Below are 24,864 nucleotides of genomic sequence, written 5' to 3'. Positions count from 1 at the left end.
ATTAATAATAAAAATCAGCTAAATTAACAATTAATTATTAATTAATACATTACTTTTTAATACATTAATTAATACAATGAAAATCATTAATCTGGAAGAAAATTGCTCATAGGAAGCTAGAAATAATGTGGCCTTAATTATGCAGCACTATCCTAGTATCCTATAAACCCCTTGAAGGTACATATCAGGAAATGGCGATGATGAAGACATACATAATTATGAAGTGAAGTAACTTGATGTAAATGAGCATACATATGTTTTTGAAAGTTTCTTCACTTGGTTATATATAAAATTAAAGATGCCAAGAAATGATATTCTTGTTTAATCCTTTATCCTAGTGTAAGCAAACAAAATCTGCATGTGAAGTATCTTCATGACTAGGCTACTTGTATACAGTAACTAATGAATTCACATTAAGTGCCTTAGACCAGTTTTGACCTTTAATGAGGTAGTTTTAAGATATAGGGGGGACTGTACCTCTCTCCAAAAACTCTGAGTGATCTACAAGATCACTCTAAATCTTATCTCAATGACTGACTCAAAAGGATCATTCCTAAACTCATCAAAATCTCATCTGTGACTCTACTCCCTTGAATCAGCTCCAATGTATAAGTAAAGGCACCTGCAAAAACTAAGTGCAGGCAAAAAACTAAGTATGGAGTTTTTGCCTCCCAGTGGTAAGCAAAAACCTACCACCAACCAAGCATCAACCTCCACATGCTGTTAGTAAGAACCACTCATCTCCCAGGCTATACACATTAGCAAGCACCCAATGAGATGCAGTAATCAAGACCACTTCATAAGGACCTACGTCCATGGAAAGCTATTTAAGTATGGGCCCCTCTCCAACAACTAAGGCAATCCCCAACCTCAATGAGTGACCTGAAGGATCATTTAACTCATTAAATTTCAATTACTCAAAAGATACTCAGTGACAGGCTCACCCCCACCAAGTAGAACCACTCACCTCTCAGGGAAAAGCATACACCAAAGAGGACTTGACAAAAGCTATGCCAGAAAAAAAAATTAAAGTTATAAAAAGTAAAAAAATTATATTATGTGTACAGTGCATATCTGTATGAAATGTCTAATAACTACATGATTTATATGTGTGTGCTACAAACAATCACACGTAATTCATTTTGCCAGTAATGATTTTTTTTTTTTTTTGAAAATTTCATACTTGATTTGATTTTTTAATTATGGGCAGTTTAACATGTTTAATTTTTAGTTACTGGCAGTTTTAATTTGTTGAATTTTTAACTCAATGACACATTTAATTTTGTATTAAAAATAAATGACCGATTAGTAGATTAAATTAATTGAATAACCATATGAAGAAAGAAGGAAACAATTAACCAGAAAATAAATATGAAGATTTCATGCCAGATAAATTCAGATACTACTGCTTATTAACAGAAGAATATCTGCATGTCACTCAGAAACATACAACACTAAAGTGGCTGCCTTAAAGGCCAATTACAGAAATGCAAGTGGGAAGAAGCAGATGAAAAGAGAGAATGAATTCAGAGAATTTGAGTTCGAATTCAGAGATACAGATTACTGATGACAGAAAATGTTTCAATATCAACAACTTGTTAAGGTTGTTGTTCTACTTTTGTAGTTATTTGCAATGAAAAAAGGTGAAAGTGTTTAAAAAATGCTTGCACCTTGTTGTCATAAAAGAGGTTTTGTTGCTGGAAAAACTATATCTATATACAACTTTTCAACATAGCAAACTGAGTAAGAATGCAATAAGTGAGGAAATTAAGTTTACATTTTGCTCATGGTGAGTGAAAAAATAAATATGGTGACTAAGAAAGAAAGAGAGAGAGAGAGAGAGATTAGTGAATGGCTAACACTAACTGTGAATGACTTTAAAAGAAGTATGACAGCTATTGAAAGTTTATTTTGCACTTGGTTGGACTATAATAAATTTAGTTTAATCCTTTATCCAAGTGTGAGCAAACAAAGTTTGTGCCTGAAAATATCTTCAGGACTGAGGTAAGGCATCCTTTGCTACGAGTTGCCTGGTGTTATACTACCTTACCTCAGTCCTGAAGATATTTTCAGGCACAAACTTTGTTTGCTCACACTTGGATAAAGGATTAAACTAAATTTATTATAGTCTAACCAAGTGCAAAATAAACTTTCAACATCTTTCTCTAAATCCAAAGTAATTTAATAATAAGGTGGCACACCGTTTGACAACTCCTATAGGTAAAGATGGCCTCTCCATTGCTTCTGCCTTGGTTTCTCCACCTCTGGGCGTAGCTCCCACTGACGAGACCTCAATAAAGGTCGAAATCGAAGGGTAGTGGCCCTTCCCTTAATGCATAACATTATACATATTTGCAAGGAGATGTATTTTGCATTTTGGGAGATACTGAGATAGAAGTGATAGTAGTTTGGTCCACCTTTGCTACGAGTTGCCTGGTGTTGTACTACCTTCCCTCAGTTCTGAAGATATTTTCAGGTGCAAACTTTGTTTGCTCACACTTGGATAAAGGATTAAACTAAATTTATTAAAGTATGACAGCTACTGTATGAGATAAAATGAACTCCCTGTGATGATTCCTGGGTACCCTTGGAGATAGGTATATGATAATATTAACCATCATATCTACATTGAAGTGTTTACATATGTATAAATACATGGAAGCACAGTGTTCACTGAAATGAAATAACATTTAGATACAACTCAAAAAACATAAGATACAAAGCATAAGTTATTTGTTATATTTCATCCATATGGCTGTTTAGGTGGTTAATATTTCATGCTCTGCTATTTTTAGAACTTTGACAAGTATCAGGTTCTCCATATTTTTATGTTAATTGTCCTTTCTAAGAACACAAAAAAATCCTATTTTCCTCCCTTTCAATGCCTTCAATTAGTCAAGAGTGAAATCATTGTATGACTGTTTAAAATTTTAACACAATTTTATACTTAATATTAAGACTACCTGTGAAGGAAGCTGTTGAGGAGGCTCAATCCTTGCACTAGGATCCCACACACCAGGTGGAAGAACAGTCACTACATCAAGGAATTCATCAACTCCTGACAATATCCCTTCCAAATTTCTAGCTTTATAAGCTATATTGTTAAAAACCTATAAAATTTTATGATAAATACTTTAGAATTCTTTTGCCAAAATTTGTAATATTTGTATTGTTTCTTATACACTCAGTAACTTCAATAAAATCAAATTTTTTTTATATTTGCTAATTAAAATTACAACGATAAGAGTTCAGTAGAGGCATTTTCTAATGTGTATCACCTATTCATCTCTGCAATGGCTGCTTGTATACATATGGCACCACCATCCTCAACGAAGAGATTACAATGAAATCTGTAAATTAAAGATGCCAAGAAATTATATTCTTAGTTTCATCTTTTATCCAAGTGGAAGCAAGTAAAGTATGTGCAGGAAGTCACTTCATGACTGGGCTACTTGTATACAGAGGCTAATTAAGAGGGTGGTCTGAAAAATTCTTGGCCTAACAATGAAAAAACAAATTTATAATTTCAAAATTATTTTTATATTTCAACACAATCTCCCTTAAGACTAATACATTTATTCCAGCAATGCTCCAGCACCATTATCCCATCCCTGTAGTGGTTCTCAGTAAGATCTGCAAAATACCCCTCTACAGCTGCAATCACCTATTGATTTGAAAAAAAACATTGACCAGTGAGGAAGAGTTTTAGTTTTGGGAAGAGACAGAAGTCAGAGGGAGACAAATCTGGGGAATAGGGTGGATGTTCCAACAATTCATAGTGCAGATCCCTTAATTTTTCCATTGCCAAAACAACTTTGTGGGCAGGTGCATGAAAGATGATTTTTTTCTTCTGCAAACCGGGTCTTTACTCACGAATTTTTTAATCTAGCTGGTTAAAAGATCAGAATAATATTCCCCAGTTATTGTTTTATCCTTTTCAAGATAATTAATAAACAAAATGCCTTTATCATCCCAAAACACTGATGCCATGACCTTTCCTGGTGATGGAACTGACTTTGTCTTCTTTGCCACTGAACAACTGGCTTCTGTCCACTGTTTTGACTGCTGTTTGGATTCTGGTGTGTAATAGTGAATCCAAGTCTCTTCTATAGTAATAAATCGACACACACACATAAAATCAGTTTTACTTTTGTTAAAACACTTCAAGCACTGTTCAGAGATTTTCATGCGAGTGCATTTTTGATCTGCTGTGAGGAAGCATGGCACACATCTTGAACAAAGCTTTTTCGTTTCCAATTCTTCATGTAAAATATATCCTACACATTCTTTTGAAATGTCTATAGTCTCAGCAAGTTCACGCACTTTGACTCGCTGGTCATCCAATACCATATCGTGCATTCGATCAATGATTTCTGGTATTGTTACACTTTTTGGACATCCTCCTTCATGTGGATCATCTTCAAGGCTGGTACGGCCACGTTTAAACTCAGCAGCCCATTTCTTAATTGTCGAAAATGAAGGAGAAGAGTACCCATAAACTTTTATGAACTTCGAATGAATTTCTTTTGGCATTAAACTTTCTTTTACAAAGAATTTTATAACCACATGATACTCAATTTTATCCATTTCAAGGAATATAGACAACACTTTTGCTTCAGATAGCTGTATAAAACAAACTACTTGATAGAATGACTTGCAATTTCAAATGGATGCTTATGGCAGATGTACCAACTTAGAAAAAAAAATAACCTTGCTGATAGTGTTGCCATCTATGGTCAAGGCCAAGAACTTTTCAGACCACCCTAGTACTTTACATCAATTGCCTTAGTATCCCATAATGCAATGCACACAAAGTGACTTCATGTGCAAACTTTGTTTGCTTATGCTTGGATACACAAGATGAACCAAGAACATAATTTCTTGGCATCTTTAATTTATAGCACAACCAAGTGAAAAAACTTTTAACAATATCATTAAACCAGAGTATTTTAGAAATAAGGTGTGACATCTTTTGGATACCTGTATATGGAAATATGGCTTCAACTTTATCACTTCTGGGTCTGGCTCCCACTGATTGCCCTCAATAAATGTAGAAATTGGTCTGAGTAGTGGCCCTTCACATAATACATGTCCATAAGGTTATGTGCATTGTATCATGGGATACTAAAGCAATTGATGCGAAGTAATTAGCCTCTATATACAAGTAGCCCAGTCATGAAATGACTTCACACACAAACTTTGTTCGCTTACACTTGGATAAAGGATGAAACCAAGCATATAATTTCTTGGCATCTTTAATTTTTAAACTAAGTGAAAAATCTTCAGGATACTTGTTAAAATTCAGTGACAAAATTCAATTTCATGTGTACTGGATTATCATTTTACACAAAATTCTGTTATAGTTCCCATAATGTAAAAGGAAAGAAGCACTGAAAATGGGCCATACTGTAAACTCCTTCCAATCTCACCTCAGATTCTGTTAGAAGAGATTGCTGTACTCTTTACTCTCAATACAGTTGACACTCATCATAGCAAAATACCATTATAACAAATTCATCACTATAAGAAACTATTAAGAAGTTTGGACTAAGTCCACAGGCATAATGTCATTCTTAAAAAAAAAAAAAAAAAATTGTCATGACAAAATATTCTAGCAGTCCCTGTAAGGGACTGCTAGAATACTTTGCTATAGTGAGAGTTGATGACTGCATTATAAAACAAAGAACAAACATCAAATTAAATGCTGAATGATTTCATGTGAACATCAAGATCAAAGAGATAATTAAACTGACTGGCCAGGATTAGTATTTATGCATAAGAAATATAGGCCTGTGCAAAATTATGAACAGCACTAAATGTTTTCATTTAAATATTACAAAATAAAAAAAATGAATATAACTTCAATTTAATGTGATTTTAAATGAATAATGATATTAAATTTTTACAACATGCAGGGTAAAGTTGTGCAACTCAGAAATAACACATCTGTTTTGAGGTTAATAAGTACATGAAAAAAGGAAACAACTAGAAATACAAGTTATGATCGGACCTTTATAACAAAAGAAGAATAGGAACTTCATTATAACATATGTTGAAAGTGATCACCTGGTTCATGAATGCAAACTTTTGCTGTTTTTAGCAGGTTTGATGCTACCTTGTAAAGCACCTGCACACTGATGTTTTCAATCGCTGGCGAAATGTTCATTTTTAGTTCATCCAGTGTGTGAGGATTATTCCGTAAACAACACCTTTGAGATACCCCCCAGATTTTTTTCCAAAGAAAAAAATTCTGGTGGTGATAAATCAGGTGATCTTGGAGACCACAATTTTTCACGATGAGATGGTCGCCGAAAAGTTTTTGTAAAAAATGAACAGTACTATTTGACGTGTGGCATGTGCCACTGTCTTGCTGGAACCAACAATGGCATTCGCTGACATCCAGGAGTGCCACGGTCATTTAAAAAAAAATGGGTCCCACTATATGATAGTGTGATATTGCACATCAAACTCCAATTTTTTGATAATGAAAAGCATAATGGTCGTTTATAAAGACTATTATAAACGATTATTATAAAAGTCCGTGTTGAAGTTCTATTGTTAGGCAGCTGCATGCGTCTGCTCTTTCAGCTCTGCTATCCAATATTGGCACACTCGTGAAATCAGACACATGCAGCTGCCTAATAGAACTTCAACACGGACTGTAGCTACAGTTCAAAGCTAACTGAATTTTATAACAGTCGTTTTTATAGTGATACGATGTTTCTTATAGTGTTTATTTGCTTTCTATGTTCCCACACCTGAAGAAGTCGGATAATCCGATGAAACATGTTTCTTAAATTAAGAGGATAAAAATCCCTTATTATTTTACAGCCAGTATGCGAAACTCTGAGATCGAAAACTACGATCTAAGAGTTTCTTGCCGAAGAACTATCGGCGAATCCAAGCATAAGTGAACACCTGGTAGTACAACACCAAGGCAAATAATAAGGGATAATAAAATAATAAGGGATTTTTATCCCTTAATTTAATTAACTTCACCAGAAAAAATATCCGTTTGGCTTTTTATCTTAGTTATAATAATATATGGGCACACCTATCTGGCATTCGTATAGTGAAGGTATGTAAGTTCTTTTCACTTAAACTTTGATATCATCCAGGTCTACCTACTCACTGATGAGACCTCAAAAAAAGGTTGAAACCGGTCAGGGTAGTGACCTCTCCTCATAATGTAAGGCAGTATTACATCTCCTAGGAGCTGTGTTTTACATTATAAGAAAATATCAAGGATAGTGAGGGAGCTTGCTCCACCTTTGCTTCGAGTTGCCTTGGTGTTGTACTAGCAGGTGTTCACTTACGCTTGGATTCACAGATAGTTCTTCGGCATGAAACTCTTATATCGTAGTTTTCGATCTCAGAGTTTGGCATACTAGCTGTAAAATAATAAGGGATTTTTATCCCCTTAATTTAATTAACTTCGCCAGAAAAATAGCTGTTTGGCTTTTTATCTTAGAAACATGTTGCATTTTGAATAAATTTAATTGTTATTCTAGTCTCGGTTATAGTCAGTATATATATAAATATGAACATATCCCAATTCCGAGTTAATACTACAAAATGTTATTTATATATATATATCAAGGGCTCACTCTAGTGAGTACGGGCATGACAAACCCGAGGCACCTGAAGCTGGACCACGCCTTACTTCATGTAATATACACCTGTTATATTATCTGTAGTAGACTGGTCCCTACTCTTCTTTCCCTCTGTATTTCTTTTCACCTTACTCCTTCCCCATAATGCTATTAGAGTATTCAAGGGCTAGGGGTGATTCTGTCCTATTTACCTATTTTTTTATCTCATGCACCTGCCTACCCGCAGTTAACAATAGTGAAGACAAATCAGAACTCTATACCACATCGGTCGTTGCGCGGGTTACCAAGGACTGCACTGGATGTTAGGTTTCCTGCACAGCCAGTGACAAATGGGCTATAGGAGCAAGATCCACAGAACTTGAAAGTATTTACTAGGAAAAAGTGGCGCATGGCTGAAAATAGACAAGTCATGCAGTGCTTCCACAGTTCAAACCCATCGTAAGGGGATTTCAGAAACGAATGTTCCAACTTTGGCTTGAACGACACCCAAATTCTGAAATTTCATTCGAAAGGCTGATGCAGCAACGCAGCTTCATTATCAAACGCAAGGTATTTAGTGAACTTGAGCTGGAAGCACTGAAATCTCAAGCTGTAAAAGGAGACCGCACTGACCCCGAAGTGACCAAAAATATGAATGGAGCAGAACCAGATTCCAATGTGCAGAATGCTGAAAATTTTGAAAATATACAAATAGTTGAAAGGAAGCTATCAGATAAGGAACAAGAACTCGCAAGAAAAATTATCGAGCAAATGAACAGCAACCAGGAACAAGTTAGGCTTCCAGTATTGAGATAAGTACCTCAACAAAAACTGAAGGAACTCCTAAAATTCTTAAATTCAGAGCAGATGTGAGCAATTTGAAAAACCTTAAGGAAAAGAAGCTGAAAAACACAAAAATCCGAAATAACCTCATAAAGAGATATAATACTGGAACACGACCTATTGATGAAATATTAAAGGAAGTAAAGCAAAAAATAGTTATAGCTAAAATAAGAAGACACAGTGCATGCATTGAACAGTACAAGCAAAATTCGATGTTTCACGCAAATCAGCACCAGTTTTACAAGAAAATTGATTGCTGCAGGAATGATAACCTTAAAGAAAATATAAATATAAATACCAGAGACAAAGAAAATACACTAAAGTTTTGGAAAAACCTATGGGACAACCCTAAGAGGCACAATAACTAGGCAAAATGGATTCAACAAATTACGAATGAATCTCAAGAATGAAAAATGGACCAACTGAAAATAACAACTGAAATGGTTCAAAAGCAAGCTAAAAAAATAAAAAAACTGGTCAACACCTGGGAAGGATGAATTACATGGCTACTGGTTGAAATATCTAACAGGCTTACATGAAAGACTTGCTAACCAATTTTATGATGTTTTAGAAGGAAAAAGAAAAGAAGAGTGGCTCACAGCAGGGAAAACGTTTTTGATCATAAAGGATAAAGAAAAAGGTCCAAACCCAGAAAACTTCCGACCAATAACCTGCCTGCCAACAACTTTTAAGCTACTCACAGGCATACTAGCTGATAAAATATACAGCTATCCTAAAGCAAATTCTCTTCTTCCAATTGAACAAAAAGGTAACAGCAAAAATTCAAGAGGCACAAAAGACCAATTGCTGATTGATAAAACGATTCTTAAAAATTGCAAACGTAGAAAAATCAACCTCCATATGGCTTGGATAGATTATTAAAAAGCGTTTGATTCGGTGCCTCATAGTTGGATTTTAAAATGCACAGAACTACTCGGTATTAGCAAAAACATGCAAAACTTTTTGCAATCCGGCATGAAAAACTGGAAAACAACATTGGTTATAAATATAGAAGAAATTGGAGAGGTAAACATAAAAAGGGGCATCTTTCAAGGAGACTCATTATCTCCTCTATTGTTTATATTGTCATTGATCCCCTTAACTAGAATTTTAAATAAAACTGCTCATGGTTATCAAACTGCGCAAAAGAGTGCAAAGATATCTCACCTTTTTATACATGGACGATCTGAAGTTGTATGCAAAATCAGAGAATGAACTCGGATCGTTGCTTAACACTGTGCACATATTCAGTCAAGATATATCAATGGATTTTGGCTTAGACAAATGTGCAATTGCTGGAATAACAAGAGGAAAGTTTGAAGATATGAATGAAATCGAGCTGCTCGATGGTGAAATAATCAAGGCAATAAAATTCGAAGACAGCTACAAATATTTGGGAATTTTAGAAACATCACAAATTCTGCCCAATAAGATCAAAGAAAGAACTAGAGCAGAATACATAAGACGATTAAGAAAACTCCTTAAGTCAATGCTTAATGCTGGAAATTTGATAAAAGCAATTAATGCCTGGGCCATACCTATTCTGAGATATTCAGCAGGCATTGTTGAATGGACCCAGCTAGAGATGAAAGATTTAGATCGAAAAACTTGAAAATTAATGACAATGCACCATGCCCTCAATCCTCGCAGTGACATTGATAGGCTACATCTATCATGCAAAAAAGGAGGTAGAGGATTATGACAAGTGAAGCAAATTATTGAAGAAGAAAAACGAAATTTGAATGATTACCTGCAGCAAACAACAGAAAAATTTCTAATTGAGGTAAGGAAAGAGGGTTTATTTAAACCCATGGAGACAAAATTGGAATACAAAACCAACCAAGTAAAAGTGAGAATCGAAAGATGGAAAAATAAGGCCTGCATGGAAAATACCTTCACAGCATAGAGGACAGCGCTGACAGCAACTTGACCTGGCAGTGGTTGAAAAATGGAGCACTAAAGAAAAAAACAGAATCGGTAATTTTTGCAGCACAAGAACAGGCCATTAAAACCAACGTTATGAAGGCAAAAAAAATTCAAGAAGACAGTAAATGTAGATTGTGCAAAGAAAAGGAAGAAACGGTAGACCACATTATAAGTGGATGCAGCAAAATCGCACAAATTGAGTACCGAAAAAGGCATGAGATAACGTAGCTAAGATAATTCACTGGCATTTATGTAAAAAGTATGGGTTTGAAGTATCTAAAGACTATTGGAAGCATAAAGTTCACCAGAAAGTGGTTGAGAATGAAAAAGCTAAATTACTCTGGGATTTCAAAATCCAAACTGACAAAAGCTTGGAATGTAATACACCCGATATCACAGTGGTTGAAAAAAGTGAAAACAAGGGTGTTAAGTTTATCGAAATATCAGTACCAGGAGATAGTCGGATTGACAACAAAGAAAATGAAAAAATTACAAAATATCGTGATTTGTAAATCGAAGTTGAAGAAAACGAAAGTTGTTTTCCCATAATAATAGGTGCTTTAGGCAACATCCCTAAAAACATTGAAAAAACATCTAGAAGCACTCGAGTTAGATGGATGAAAAATTGGGCAGCTGCAAAAGGCCGCTTTGTTCAGCACAGCTTTCATTTTCAGAAAGTATTTCCACAACTCATAGGCCCTTGGGTAGGGCTCGAATTAGTGGATATAACCAGCCTTTTCTTAAGACTGAGGAAGCAAATCAAGCTTTGATGAATATGATATATATATATATATATATATATATATATATACAGGGTGTTCGGGATAAATTTGACAGTTTCGTAAGGAAAAAGAAAATCTTCTTTGTATCTATTAAATTTAATGAATTGACAAAAAAACATTACAGGCAGAGTTAATTACAATACTATCAACAAGATTTACTCAAAATAACCACCATTAGCATCGATCACAGCTTCAATTCTGCTTCGGAACCTCGAACAAGCTGATGCTACAGTCTCCCTGGGAAGGGCCGCAAAAACTGTTTTAATTTTATCCATTAACTGGGCTTTTGTATTACTGGAAGTGCGATTGGTGTCTTTTTCAACTGCGCCCCATACAAAATAATCCATGGGGTTAAGGTCTGGGGAGTTTGGAGGCCAAACATTTGGACTGGTGAAGTCGTAGAAATTTTCAGACAACCATTTTTGACTTTTCCCAGAGGTGTGGCAAGGGGCCGAATCCTGCTGCCATACATACGGCCTACCATTGGCTACCCTTGTTATCCAGGGCTGACTACAGTTAGCAACTCCACGAACAAAGCCCGAATTCCAATGCCAGGGTTCTTCAACACCTGTTCCTGCAGATTTGCGAGGAATTCTGCTGTACGAACGCAATCAGATCGTCTGCTAGGGATCTTTCTTCTTGCTACATCCTCGTAGTCACCATTGCAAGTCTCTAGTTCATGCCTGATTGTTTTTACTGTATTCAGGGAGCATTGGGCAGCAGTCGTAATATCCTTATTTTGATTGCGGGCACGAATCATCATGATACAAGTTATTCTCTTCCATGATTCAGGTGGGTTCCAGCTATCCATCCTTTCTGACATCTTGTATATGAATGAAGAAGGGTCCAAACTTTTAAATGAAGAGAAGTGTGTGTTAATACATGTAACTTACGGAAAAATATAATTAATTATAAATATGTCAAATTTATCCCGAACACCCTGTATATATATATTTATTTATTTATTTATTTTTGTTTGTTTAAAAAGAAAACTAAATGGCTTACAATCAAAGATTTCAGTAGTTTAATATTGAAATCTTTGATTGTAATTTAATACTAGTTTAATACTGAAATTAATAAGAAAATGGGATTGTCATTTCTTACATAAAAGTTCTATTAGCAGGTAAATAGATGACAAAAACACCTACATTTCCTGTTCAACTGAGAGAAATCTCTCACATTCCTTGTTCAAACGAAAAATTTTATATCAATACTTAAGCTAATTTTGCCTATTTTCTTAAGGTGTACCCCTTTGTATTAAATCATTGGGATTTTTACTCCAGTTAAATTAATGCATTGATGATATGTATTTTAAACATATATTGAAAGAAAAATGATATAAGAAGAATAATTTTTTGACATATCTTTATAGAATCCTCATGTTTGTTTTAAGTTTTTTTTTTTTTTGATGAAATGCCACCAGAAAATATAATTGGTAAAAAATATATAACTGAACTCTTAAAACCTATTAAAAATGAATTCTTAAGATCATTAAAAAACTATAAAACGATTTTTTTGGACTGTCAATTAAATTAAGAATACATTGGAAATTTTTCAGAAGGGAAGGTAGAATAGAGATAAAAAGATATGAAAGTTGAAAATATGGAGATCAAAAATATGCAACTAAAAACAGAAAAATACATCCAATGGTTGCATAATAGGCTTGTATAAAGAATTAACTACTAAAATTAAAATTGAAAGATAAATGGTAAATTATGGGATATGTGCCAATTTAACGAAGTGTCATCTTCAGAGCTCAAGGGCAAATGGAGTCTATATCATGTCGGCTTAAGTTTGCATCGAATAACCTGTGTTGCTTTCTATTGGCAGAAACCTTGGCTTAATTCACATTTTGTGGAGCTTCCAACTCTCTGGCAAGGACTGGTGTGGCACATCATCAAGCACTGGAGTTTCATACAGCATCTGTGGTTGCCCAGTGAACATATGGATAGACCAACTCTCTGAGATTATATAGGGTGGTGGACATTTATGGAATTCTTGTCACACTTTATGACTATGGCTTCTGATATTCATAGCATTGTTTCATTATTTTGTAAGTCAATTATAATGACCTGTTAATCTGTGGGATGTGCTTTTGTTCAAATTCAAATTCCAGTCATAGTTGTCAACAATGAATGAGGGAAAGTATCATTTTGTTTTATCCAAAGAACTAAGAAGTGATTTAAAATCATTCCACACATCACTTTCCCATGTGAATTTGCCTCTGAAGTGAGAGGAAACATTTGAAGCTATTTCTTTTCCATATTTTAAGTGTTTTTAAGTAAGAGGAGTTTATTACTTGAAGTCAGCATATTTTATTCCTCTCCTTCCATATTCATATTTAAGCAACTTAAATGGATGAAAATGTTAGCTAAACAGGAACCATGAACATCATTTCACTAAGCAGAAAAGTCTGGATTTTCAAATGTAAATATATTTAACAGCTATTTTATCAGTTCATAAAATCTTTTGAAAACCTTATCTCCTGTAAAACAGCAAAAAACACAGTATGAAGAACCAAACTGTCATGGTTGGATACAGATTCCTGACACATATGAGTGAGAATTTCATTTTATGAGTGGTCAACAAAATGGTCAAATTACACAGTTAACCATTTTAACAACAAACAAGTCAGAACAACCTCTGCCACCCACCAGAGCAATACAATAAATGAATCGATGCACTGAGCAACTCAGAAAGTTGTTTCATTCTTGTAAAAACGAATTCTTGTAATCTTCCATTCACTGCATGTACAAACAGACATTTTTCCTCCTTTCAAAAGTGTTGGAGATAGAATTATATATCTAATCCTGTTGAAGTTGAGGAAGATTTGATGAGGGAGATCAATAATTAAATCTTCTTCAGCAAATTTTTGACTTGTGTCAGTTGATTTAATAACTTGTTAATATTTGGTTATCTTTCACCTTTTCTCTGAATATCTGAAGCCATCAGCAATCCACAGAGAAACAGTGTGGATATTTCTTTCTCATTATCCTCAACTAACATCAACGTGACTATTTTGCAAGTAGTAAAATTAAACACCTAAGCTATAGAGTGAAAATGCATTTTTAATGCTATTAATTCAAAAACTATTGCTAGATATTTGTGTTTTTCAGCATTAGCTGCTCGAGATTAGCCTAGTGGCTGTATGCTTCGCAACCATATACCTGGGGAAGGAGTGTCCTAGGTTCAATTCCCGTCGGGGACGTGAGGAACTGAAGGATCTTACTCAGCCATTGCCAAGTTAGCCGGTCTTGGACATGGAGAGTAGGGTTTTCCCCCCAGTTTATCCTGGGGTTTTTCATCCCGTTGTATCATACAGGACATAGGATGCACTGAAGCGTAGGGTTGACCACCTTATCCTGTGAACGGTTTGAGGTCCATTGATTAATAAACCCCTCGACACTGCAAAGTAAAAAGAAGATGATGAGAGTTGCTCTTTTCCATATCTTTTTTTTTTATTATTATTTCTGATGACAGCACAAATAGCTAAAGTACTTCATATACTACTAATTATTATCACTGATAATAATTAGTATTATAAGACCACTCATTTGAAAATAAGATGGTTTTCAGGTCCACATATGTAAATCCAAAGTTTAAATAACTACTTTAACCCTTATAGATTTCCAAAAATTTATTTTTTGCATAAAAAATTTGCAAAGATTTATAGAAATCGGCATCATTTACCAGACACACACAGACACACCCTGTACAGATTGTATGGAACTTAAATTCATGAAGAGACCTCAATAAAGGTCGAAACTAGTCAAGCTAGCCTGGTGGCCCTTCCCTTAATGCATAACATTAGACATATCTGCAAGGAGATGTGTTTTGCATTATAGGAGGTACTGAGACAGGAGTTGTTGGTAGCTTGCTCCACCTTTACAACGAGTTGCCCTGGTGTCGTACCACCCAGTCCTGAAGATACTTTCAGGCGCAAACTTTGTTTGCTCACACTTGGATAAAGGATTAAACTAAATTTATTATGAACTTAAATTCAGTTTTCAACCTCATTATGGTTGTTTTCTGACAGTGACTTGCATTTGCTTTTTTCATTTGAGCAGGAAACTCTGATTGGCTAAGGGTGGAGAGAATGATTGCTCCTTAGTCTCCAAAATATAAGACTAAAACAGCCTATTTCCTTTGGGAAATAAGACATTAGCAGATTTATTTATTTATATTTATGTTGCATATTAACATAGAATTAGTCACAAAACATATCAGACCATGAACTCCCAAACAATTCAACACAAATGGCAATGCTTATTAAGCACTGTGTCTCCTGGCTCTCTCATACTTTTGCCAACTTATGTGTTTAGTGTGCCATGATTCCTCACAGCAAAGAATATATACCATGAGCTAAAGAAGTCTGAGAAACCACCGCTGAAAAGTAGTAACAGTTATTCAGAGATATCACCAACTTCTGATCAATGGTTTTTGCTTAGTTACTATTTTAAAATAATTTTAAAAGCATAAGTATTTGCAATTATACATGCCTTTATAAAAGTGCCTCATATTAATAAATCAGCTTCTGAATCAAATTTACCTCATCTGACATTAATGTTGCCATTGCACGGCCAATTTCATGATATCGTCCTCTATTATTCGGTGGTCCTAGCAAAATAAAAATAAATCGTGTAGGCAATGGAACTTCTGTTAGATCACCTAAACGACAAGCTTGATTTAATCGCACAAATGTAAAAATGGTTTTCTCTAAAAAATCTGTCTCGCCTAAGAGTAAATTGGAAGCTTCAGCTCCTGGAGGGATTTTCTTCATAAAATGATGATTTACCTTGGATGAAAAAAAATAATAAGAAATTGAAAAAGTAAAATAATTATTATATATTAACATTTTTCATATTATGAATCATGTATATTAATAATAACAGTAAGAGAAAATGGTTGTATTATAGCAAAATTCATGATATTAAAAATTAATTGAAAAATAATAAAAAGGAAAATGATGACAAGATCAATAAGACTGGGCTTTATAAAAAATGCATTTGGATTTGAACATGCTTAATTAAATTAAGAAAAACTGTGGTTTCAATTTAATATGTCAACTTAAAGCTTTTGATGCCCAATTAGGAGATATGCTGATTATGACAAATTATATACTACAAACATCAAAACCAGAGTGAGGTATTTTATCACTCAAGATGAATATCACCAAGTGATGAAATGTCTAATAAAAGGTACCAATCTTTAGAAAAATTGGCATCATGAAACAGATGCCTCCTAGCCTCCATATTGTACCTGTTTTTAGAATAGATATAAATGGATAACTGATTGTAGCTGTGGTATTATGACATTTTCCATAAGCTGTTCATTTATTTGTTGTCTTTTCAGACAGCAGCTGGACAATCAAGCTCTGATTCCTTCAGTTAGCTGACTAATGATGATGAAAATGAATTGAACCTATAGACATAATTCCAAATGAGTGCTTTACACTTTTTCACATCAGAGTTTTGTTAACAAATTCCACTCAGAGCAAGGAAAACAAATTTTTAGTTTGCCTCAGGGATTGCATATAGTGAAAATGAAAGAATCAAAAACTTTCAAAAATATATAAATAATCAATACTGAAAAATATTTCTATAACGGGGTAATATATTAAATTATAATAGGGCATGATGATGCATGAAATCATGTGCATATTCATGATAGGCTTCATATAGAAAAATTAGGTTCCATAGAACAGAGATTCATTACATAAAGATAAAAAATAAAAAATAAATTATTGCTGGTTATAAATACAATTTTTATATGTGACAGGTGAAATAAATTACTACAAGAAAAAATGAATTAGGAAGATGGTCAGAAAGGTTCTCGGCCTGAACCACAGATGGCAACGCTATCAGCAAGTTTTTTTTTCTTCTAAAGTTAGTACATCTGTCATAAGCATCCATGTGAAATTGCAAGTCATTCTATCAAGTAGTTTGTTTTATACAGCTGTCTGAAGCAAAAGTGCTGTCTGTATCGCTTGAAATGGATAAAATTGAGTATCATGCGGTTATAAAATTCTTTGTAAAAGAATTTAACACCAAAAGAAATTCATTCAAAGTTCATAAACGTTTATGGGCACTCTCCTCCTCCTTCTTTGTTTTCAACAATTAAGAAATGGGCTGCTGAGTTTAAACTTGGCCATACCAGCCTTGAAGATGATCCATGTGAAGGACGTCCAAAAAGTGTAACAACACCAAAAATTATTGATCGAGTGTACAATATAGTACTGGATGACCGGCAAGTCAAAGTGGTGAAATTGCTGAGACTACAGGCATTTCAAAAGAATCTATAGGATATATTTTGCATGAAGAATTGCATATGAAAAAGCTTTGCACAGGATGCGTGCAGCACTTGCTCACAGCAGATCAAAGATTCACTCGCATGAAAATCTCTGAACAGTACTTGGAGTGTTTTAACAAGAATAAAACTGATTGTGTGCATCAATTTATTACTATGGATGAGACTTGGATTCACCATTACACACCAGAATCCAAACAGCAGTCAAAACAGTGTACAGAAGCGGTTGTTCAGCACCAAAGAAGACAAAGTCAGTTCCATCAGCAGGGAAGGTCATGGCATCAGTGTTTTGGGATGCTAAAGGCATTTTGTTTATTAATTATCTTGAAAAGGATAAAACAATAACAGGGGAATATTATTCCGATCTTTTAACCAGACTAGATGAAAAAATTCATGAGAAAAAACTCAGTTTGCAGAAGAAAAAAATCATCTTTCATCAGGACAATGCACCTGCCCACAAAAATGTTTTGGCAATGGGAAAATTAAGGGATCTACACTCTGAATTGTTGGAACATCCACCCTATTCTCCAGATTTGGCTCCCTCTGACTTCCATCTCTTCCCAAAACTAAAACTCATCCTTGCTGGTCAGCATTTTTCTTCGAATCAAGAGGTGATTGCAGCTATAGGGGGAGTATTTTGCAGTTCTTACTAAGAATCACTACAGGGACGGGATAATGACACTGGAGCATCATTGGAATAAATGTATTAATCTTAAATGAGATTATTATTATTATTATTATTATTATTATTATTATTATTATTCAGGCCTCCATGGAGTCAAAAGACTCATCACAGGAGGTCATTCCTAGGAAACACAAAGTCTATCAAGACTCATTGTGAGAGGTCACCCCTTAGGAAACACAAGTTCTATCATACCACTCCCCAAACTCACTGACCATTCTCACCAATCTATGAGGCAATGCATTCCATGGTTCAACCACCCTCCATGCAAAGAAAAACTCCTCACCTTCTTGCTCACAGTTTCCTTTCGTAACTTCCAGGGATGTCCTCTTGTCATCACTCCTTCCCACTGTGCAACCAAGCGAAAGAACTCCCCAGTGTCAGCCCTGTAACCACCTCTCAACAGTTTAAAAGTCTCAATCATATCACCTCTCCTTTTTCTATCCACCAAACTCTGCAGTCCACATTCCCTCAGCCAAGCCTCATAACTAACATTGTACAGTCTTGAAACTATCTTTGTTATCTGCCATTGTACCCTTTAAACAGTTAATTTATTCCCTTCAAATCCTGGGGACCAAATCTGTGAATAATAGTCTACGTGTGGTCTGATAAGAGTCTTATACAAAGGAATGATAACCCTTTTATCTCTGCAGGTCAGTGACCTTCTCATTCTTGCAGCAATCCTCTATGTTATCTTCTCTAACTTTGCAATATGTCCTCTAAATTTCAGATTTCTATCAATCATCAATCCCAGATCTCTTGTCTCTCCTACATCCTCCTCAGTGGATGTGGCTCATATAGCTCAGTGGATGTGGCGTTTGCACACCATCGCGCTAGGCCGCACGAAGGAAGGCTTGGTTTCGAGTCTAGTCGGCGACTAGAGGAAATTTTTCTAAGCCTTTTTTCGACCGGTTCCCGAGTTAGTCGATCTCTGGCACGGGCAAGCAGGTTTTTCCTCCCGGAAACTCGGGTTTTTCGTCCTGCAAACTCAAGAAAATCGACCGTAGAACCCACATTATTTCAGACATTAAAATATATTGTGTTAGGGTTAGAGACCACGAGATGGCGGCACATTTGAGCCGTCTCTCTTCACTGCGTACCGCTTAATTAGTGATAGCCTTGGGCCATCTGTCTCTGATTGGGTACCAGTGGAGATTGAACTGCCCACTCAGTCTCCAAAAGTTAGATAGGGCTAAATGGCCTCGCCTACTCCCGTATATACGGGAATAAAAAAGGCGTTAGCTGATTTTTTTTTTTTTTTTTTTAGAATATGCAGTGTCCCATCGATGTTTCCCAAACCTCAAGACCTTACATTTTGCTGCATCAAACCGACGCCAACCATTCATTTGCCCATCTATCTAGCTTTTTCAAATCCTCTTGCAGGGCTACCACATCTGCATTATTACTAATAATCCTTCCCAGCTTTGCATCACCCACAAACAACTGGCTATCCCCTTGCAATCCACTGACAATGTCATTGATATAAAGGTTAAACAGTATAGGTCCCAGTACTGAGATCTGTAGGACCCCACCTATAACCCCCTGCCTCCTTGAAACTGCCCCACCATACACAACTCTCTGATACCCATCGGACAGCAAATCCTGAATCCAGTTGACCAACGTGACATCCAGCCACATGTGCCGCAACCTAAATATCAGCTTATCATGTGGCACCCCGTCAAATGCCTTCTCTAAATCCAAGAAAATGGTAGTATATGACTTTCACTCATCTATTGCTCTTGTAACTTTATTATAAAAGGCTAGCATATTACTAAAACAAGAGCGCCCCTTCACAAATCTATGTTGACTCTCACATATAATATTACCTTCATCTTCTTCACATTATCTTCATCCCAGTGCAGTATACGGTCCCTCACTCATTTCTCCAAGATCTTAACAACTACTGATTACACATAAACTGGCCTATAATTAGACACTTCCAGTCTGTTACCACCCTTATGCAATGGCACTATCTTACCTTCCTTCCATTCCCTGGGCACCTTTCCCATAGCCAGACGTTCATTGAAAAGCCAGGTCAAAGGAGCTGTCAGTTCCTTTGCATATTCTCTCAAAATTTTGGTGAAATACCATTCAGTCCCACAGCTTTAGTGACATCCAGAGTACTCAGTATCTGAAACACACTCTCCTCCTGCATCTCTAAACCTCGAACCTGCCCTATCCCTCTAGTATTAAAACCTTCTTCTCCAGGATGAAATACTCCAATAAAGTGTTCACTGAACAATTTCACTATGTCCTCTGCATCAGTCACTTTATTCACATTTTTATCCAACAATGTCAATTTCCACAGTCATTTCTCCTCCTACTGGCCACATAGCTAAAAAATTCCCTAGGATTTTCCTTAGATCTAAGGGCCAATCTTTTCTCATATTTCAGTTTCGCCTTCCTTACCATACTAGTCACTCTCCTGGCCTGTGTCTTACATTCTTCATGCATCTGCTCTTCACCTGTCTCCCTTATATCTCTTCATAGTCTCTTTTTTGCATGCAGTTCCTGTTTAATATTGTTTGTCATCCACTTTACACCAAATTGTGTCCTCTTCTTCACATGTGGAATACAGTTTACTATTGCTGCTAACAAATATTCCTTCACAATTTCTCAAGCACTAATGATATCCTGTCCCTCCAATTCCTCCCTCCATGAAACTTCCCCAAGTTGATATCTAAGAGTATTATAATCACCTGCCTTATAATTCCACATACATTCCCATCTCTTGGATACTCCTGCATGTCTATTCATCTTCCAAGTCAAAACCACATGGTCACTCTCTCCATCTGCTGGGAGAGATGTCATTTCAGTTATTACCAACTCTTTTGATGCTATGACCAAATCGAAAACTCTTGAACCTCTTGTTCCCTCTATTACATGTTGCCTAAGACATTTGTCCCTCAAGAATTCTAGAAATTCCATTCCCTTATTGCTACATGCATCTTCCTCTCCCCAATTTATAATGCTGTATTTAAAATCTCCCATAACAATCATTTTTCTTGCACTTGCCAACCTCAACTGTCTAAACATCTCTTGGTCCCAACCCCTTTGCTCCTTTGTCTGTAGCAATATTCCCCACTAACTGTCCTCTTCTGTCCACCTCTACCTCATACCATATGCTTTCAAAATCAATAATGTCACTGTCTTCCAAAGCCTCCACTCTTAGAGGACATAAGTCGTCACTTATCATAAGCAGTACTCCACCACCACGCGTTCCCTTCCTATCCTGTCGAAAAATGCTGTACCTGCTACTTCTATTCCTGTTATTATATCCTCTTCTGTCAGTGATCACAATAATCTTTGGCCAGGCTGATGCTATCAGTGCCATCAATTACTCTCCTTTATTCCACATACTCCTGGCATTGGTGTAAAGCATAAAAATGCCATTGTTTTTATACCCAACATTATCCCCTCTAGACTCCACTGGGCTCAGCATTACCTGATATCGTCCCCCTTCTCCCAAGTACCCATTCCCACAAGAGGCCACCCCTGCTACCATCCACCCTGGGACACATCCAACTCATTCAGATCATTAATCTCTCCGGATGCATACGTCCATCCTCATTCAAATGCAAGCAGTATCTCGCATACAATTCCTTTCTGTTTTCAAACACCCTCCAAGCATCCACATATTCCAATCTTCTCTTCTGACACATTCTAGCTATTATGTTATTCAATATTACTGCTCTTCTGCTCAGCTATTCACTATCATACCTAGGCACACGCACTATCTTTCCTCTCTGTGTCTTCTTTTGCACAACCTCAAGCAAGAATCTCATATCTCTCACTGCCCAATTTACATTACCTATCAAGTCATTTTAAAGTCAATTATTTTAAAATATAAAAATAATTTTGAAACTATAAATTCGTTTTTTCATTGTTAGGCTGAGAACTTTTCAGACCACCCTCGTACAAAGTGATTCTGGTGTATGTACAACGAATGATGTGTGCATTTACAATGAAACTTAAGGTAGAAAAGAAAACTGATAATGTTGCAGAGAAATAACCACCAATAAACAGTAGGCTACTTAGTGTATATCTTAGTAGGCTACTGATAGCTAAAGGAAGGAGAAAAATGTATGCAGTGACATAAAGAACAAATGCCATGGTGGAAATTTACATATCAACCCGACACACAAGAAGGCAAGCAAAAAGAAGGAACCTGTTGATTTATTTCTTAAATAGATGAAGACCATAATTCTGGGGGGGAAATGTTATAAGTAAGGTTCCATACACAAAGGCTGATGAAATGAAAGAGGAGGATAATGAGAGGTTAGTGTAAGTTTGATGCTAAACTGTGAAAGATGGCTGACAGCAGTAGTTGGTGTTTTTGCATGAGGAAAGTAGATAACTGATGATGGTTTGATGCTTATGAAAATAGCTAGGGAAAAACCATAAGGCAGAAAAAGAAAATTCTTGATAAAGTGAAAGAATTGAGTCTTTGAGAGAACAGGTAATTAAGTAACTTGTCCTCTTGGATAGCAATAAGTATTTTAAGAAAGGGATTTAGTGCACAGCTCTAAATGTGAAAACAGTAATCTAAGATTGGGCAAATTTAGGATTTATATTCTTTCTTTTAAGGTTAGCTATTGGGAAGGAAGTGGTGAGCTCATTGCCGTACCTTCTTTTTTTTGTAGGTCAAAATTATTTTGCCACATGAAATACTCAGAGTGGAGCATGTGGGCAAAGAGGGCTGTGATATCGGGCGGAAATAAGTTTTGTAAGAGAAGAATAGTATCATTGATCACGAAATTAGTGAAAACGGTAGTTATGTCAAAGCTGCCTAATAAATCTTTGTCGAGTGTGATGTTCCTAATCTTGTTTATAAAGTGTTGTTTATTTTTTATGTAGGAGGGAGGAATTGTCATTCCTCCCTCCTACATAATATGGCCACTAATTTCTTGGCTAAGATAATTAGGCTGTCAATTCCTTTAACTATTGGTCGTAGTGGCATGTTTGTTTTGTGTATTTTTGGCAGGCCATAAATTCTGGTAGTATAAGCATAATGTGGTATAAGTTTTTTGTTTTCCCTGGCCATGTGATCACCGATTTGATTAATTCTGTTTTTTTTTTTGTTTTTTTTTTTGATGGGTTGTAGGGTTGTAATTCATAATTTCTTACATGTTGTGGTCAGATACCAACAGGTTTATTTTATCCAGGTATGCTGTCCGATCAAGGTAGAGTTACCTTTATCTGCTTTTGTAATCATGATGTCTGGATTATTTTTTAGGAGGATTTAAGTGCCAATTTTTCTATTCTGGTTAGGTTGCAACTTAGTTGTTTATTACAGTTTAATATGTACGACGTTTCCATTCGTATTTTATCGGCTAAATTAGAGGGGAGGGATTTTAGCTCTCTTTCAATGTGACAAATAAAATGTAATTTGTTAACTGACCTTGGTGCAATATTGTAGTTCATGCTTTTTTTCCAGAAACAAGAGTTCTGTGCTGTTAAGGCTGTAGTTAGATTTGTTGATCACTTGGCTGTGGTCCGTTGGTGGTTGGTTGCTCCTAACTTCGCTCGTAGGCGATTGGCTGCTACAGCTAGATTTGTTGATCACAGAACTCTCTCTGGTCAACAATGATATGTGCAAATACGCACTAACACTGGTCAAATGGGGATGAAGAAAGGTAACCAAAGTCGGGTCTAGAGTCCTAAATAGCAACCCCTAGTGGGGCCAGGTTGGGTTGTCTTGGCCATTGGGCTGAAGATCTGAGGATGAGTGCTACAAAAATTTGGGACAACCTCATGCATCGAAATTTGTTGAGGTTTGGAGAGTTTCTCAGGGCTGAGGCAGATTTGAGGAATAGCCTCTTGTATTTGTATTTGCTGGTGTGAGAATATTATTATTATTAGACACCTCCAGGGAGTCCAAAGACCCATCAAGGGAGGGCACCTGCTCTACAACTCTGCCTCCACCACTCAATACACCAACTGACCACAACTCCACTGACGCCATCTACCGCCGACCACCACCACTAGTATTTCCAAAGACAAACACAAACATCCATGCCCACGGCAGGATTCGAACCCACAGCCTTTTGGCTGGAGAGCAGATACGCTAACCACTTGGCCAGCCAGGCTGGCAAAATAATATCCAAAGAATACCCTTCTTCCAGAACATCCAAAGCATGGTCAGCAGGTCCAAAACCAAAGCATGGTCGGCACGTCCTGAGTGGTTGCAATGATGGAACCAGATGTATACCTAGTGTTCAGAAATTCTGATATTGGTTGTCCTGCCTGTTTGGCTGTAGTAGGACAGTTTGCACCTGCAGGGGACCGAGTAGACACCTGGCAGGTCTAGAGAATGTAGCTGGTCTTTGGTGGAGCATATAAAAAACTAAAACTAAAAATAAAAAATCCCACCAAAAAATTCCTCACACATCCACTTCAACATTTGTGACATAAACACAAACAAAGAGAGGGATACTGTCAAAAAGGGATATATATGTGAAATTATAAGGTGAGTGATTATGAGAAGCTCTGTAGTTAGCAAACAACAATACTATGAATTGGTGAACTATGAAGGGAAAAGTTGCTGATAGTGTATGGGAACTAATTGGCACCTGACACAAGCAATGCAAATGTACGTAACGAGTTAGATGAAAATATAGAATAGGAGTGAAATGGAATGAACAGTGGAATTAGGTATGCAGTGTGAAAAATGAAGATGTTAACATAAAACAGTCAGTGGTGATCAGATATATGATAAGTATAAATTGCAGGC

The 24,864-nt window shown here is 36.0% G+C and overlaps 1 protein-coding gene across 1 annotated transcript in view; it reads right to left on the bottom strand.

Annotated features, from left to right (window-relative positions):
- The window catches only part of LOC150104989 (electroneutral sodium bicarbonate exchanger 1-like), a 510,613-nt gene that overhangs the window by 292,783 nt on the left and 192,966 nt on the right, over nucleotides 1-24,864 (bottom strand). The window contains exons 9-10 of the mRNA XM_090395098.1: nucleotides 15,693-15,938; nucleotides 2,964-3,110 (exon numbers count right to left, since the gene is read on the bottom strand). Of these exons, the coding sequence (XP_090251224.1) occupies nucleotides 2,964-3,110; nucleotides 15,693-15,938 (393 nt within the window). The remainder of the gene's footprint in view (nucleotides 1-2,963; nucleotides 3,111-15,692; nucleotides 15,939-24,864) is intronic.

This window comes from Typopeltis vanoorti, chromosome 7, assembly GCF_054136105.1.
Source record: "Typopeltis vanoorti isolate ZY-2024b chromosome 7, IOZ_Tvanoo_1.0, whole genome shotgun sequence".
Lineage (NCBI taxonomy): Eukaryota > Metazoa > Arthropoda > Arachnida > Uropygi > Thelyphonidae > Typopeltis > Typopeltis vanoorti.
This window is presented reverse-complemented; position numbering and strand designations above follow the sequence as displayed.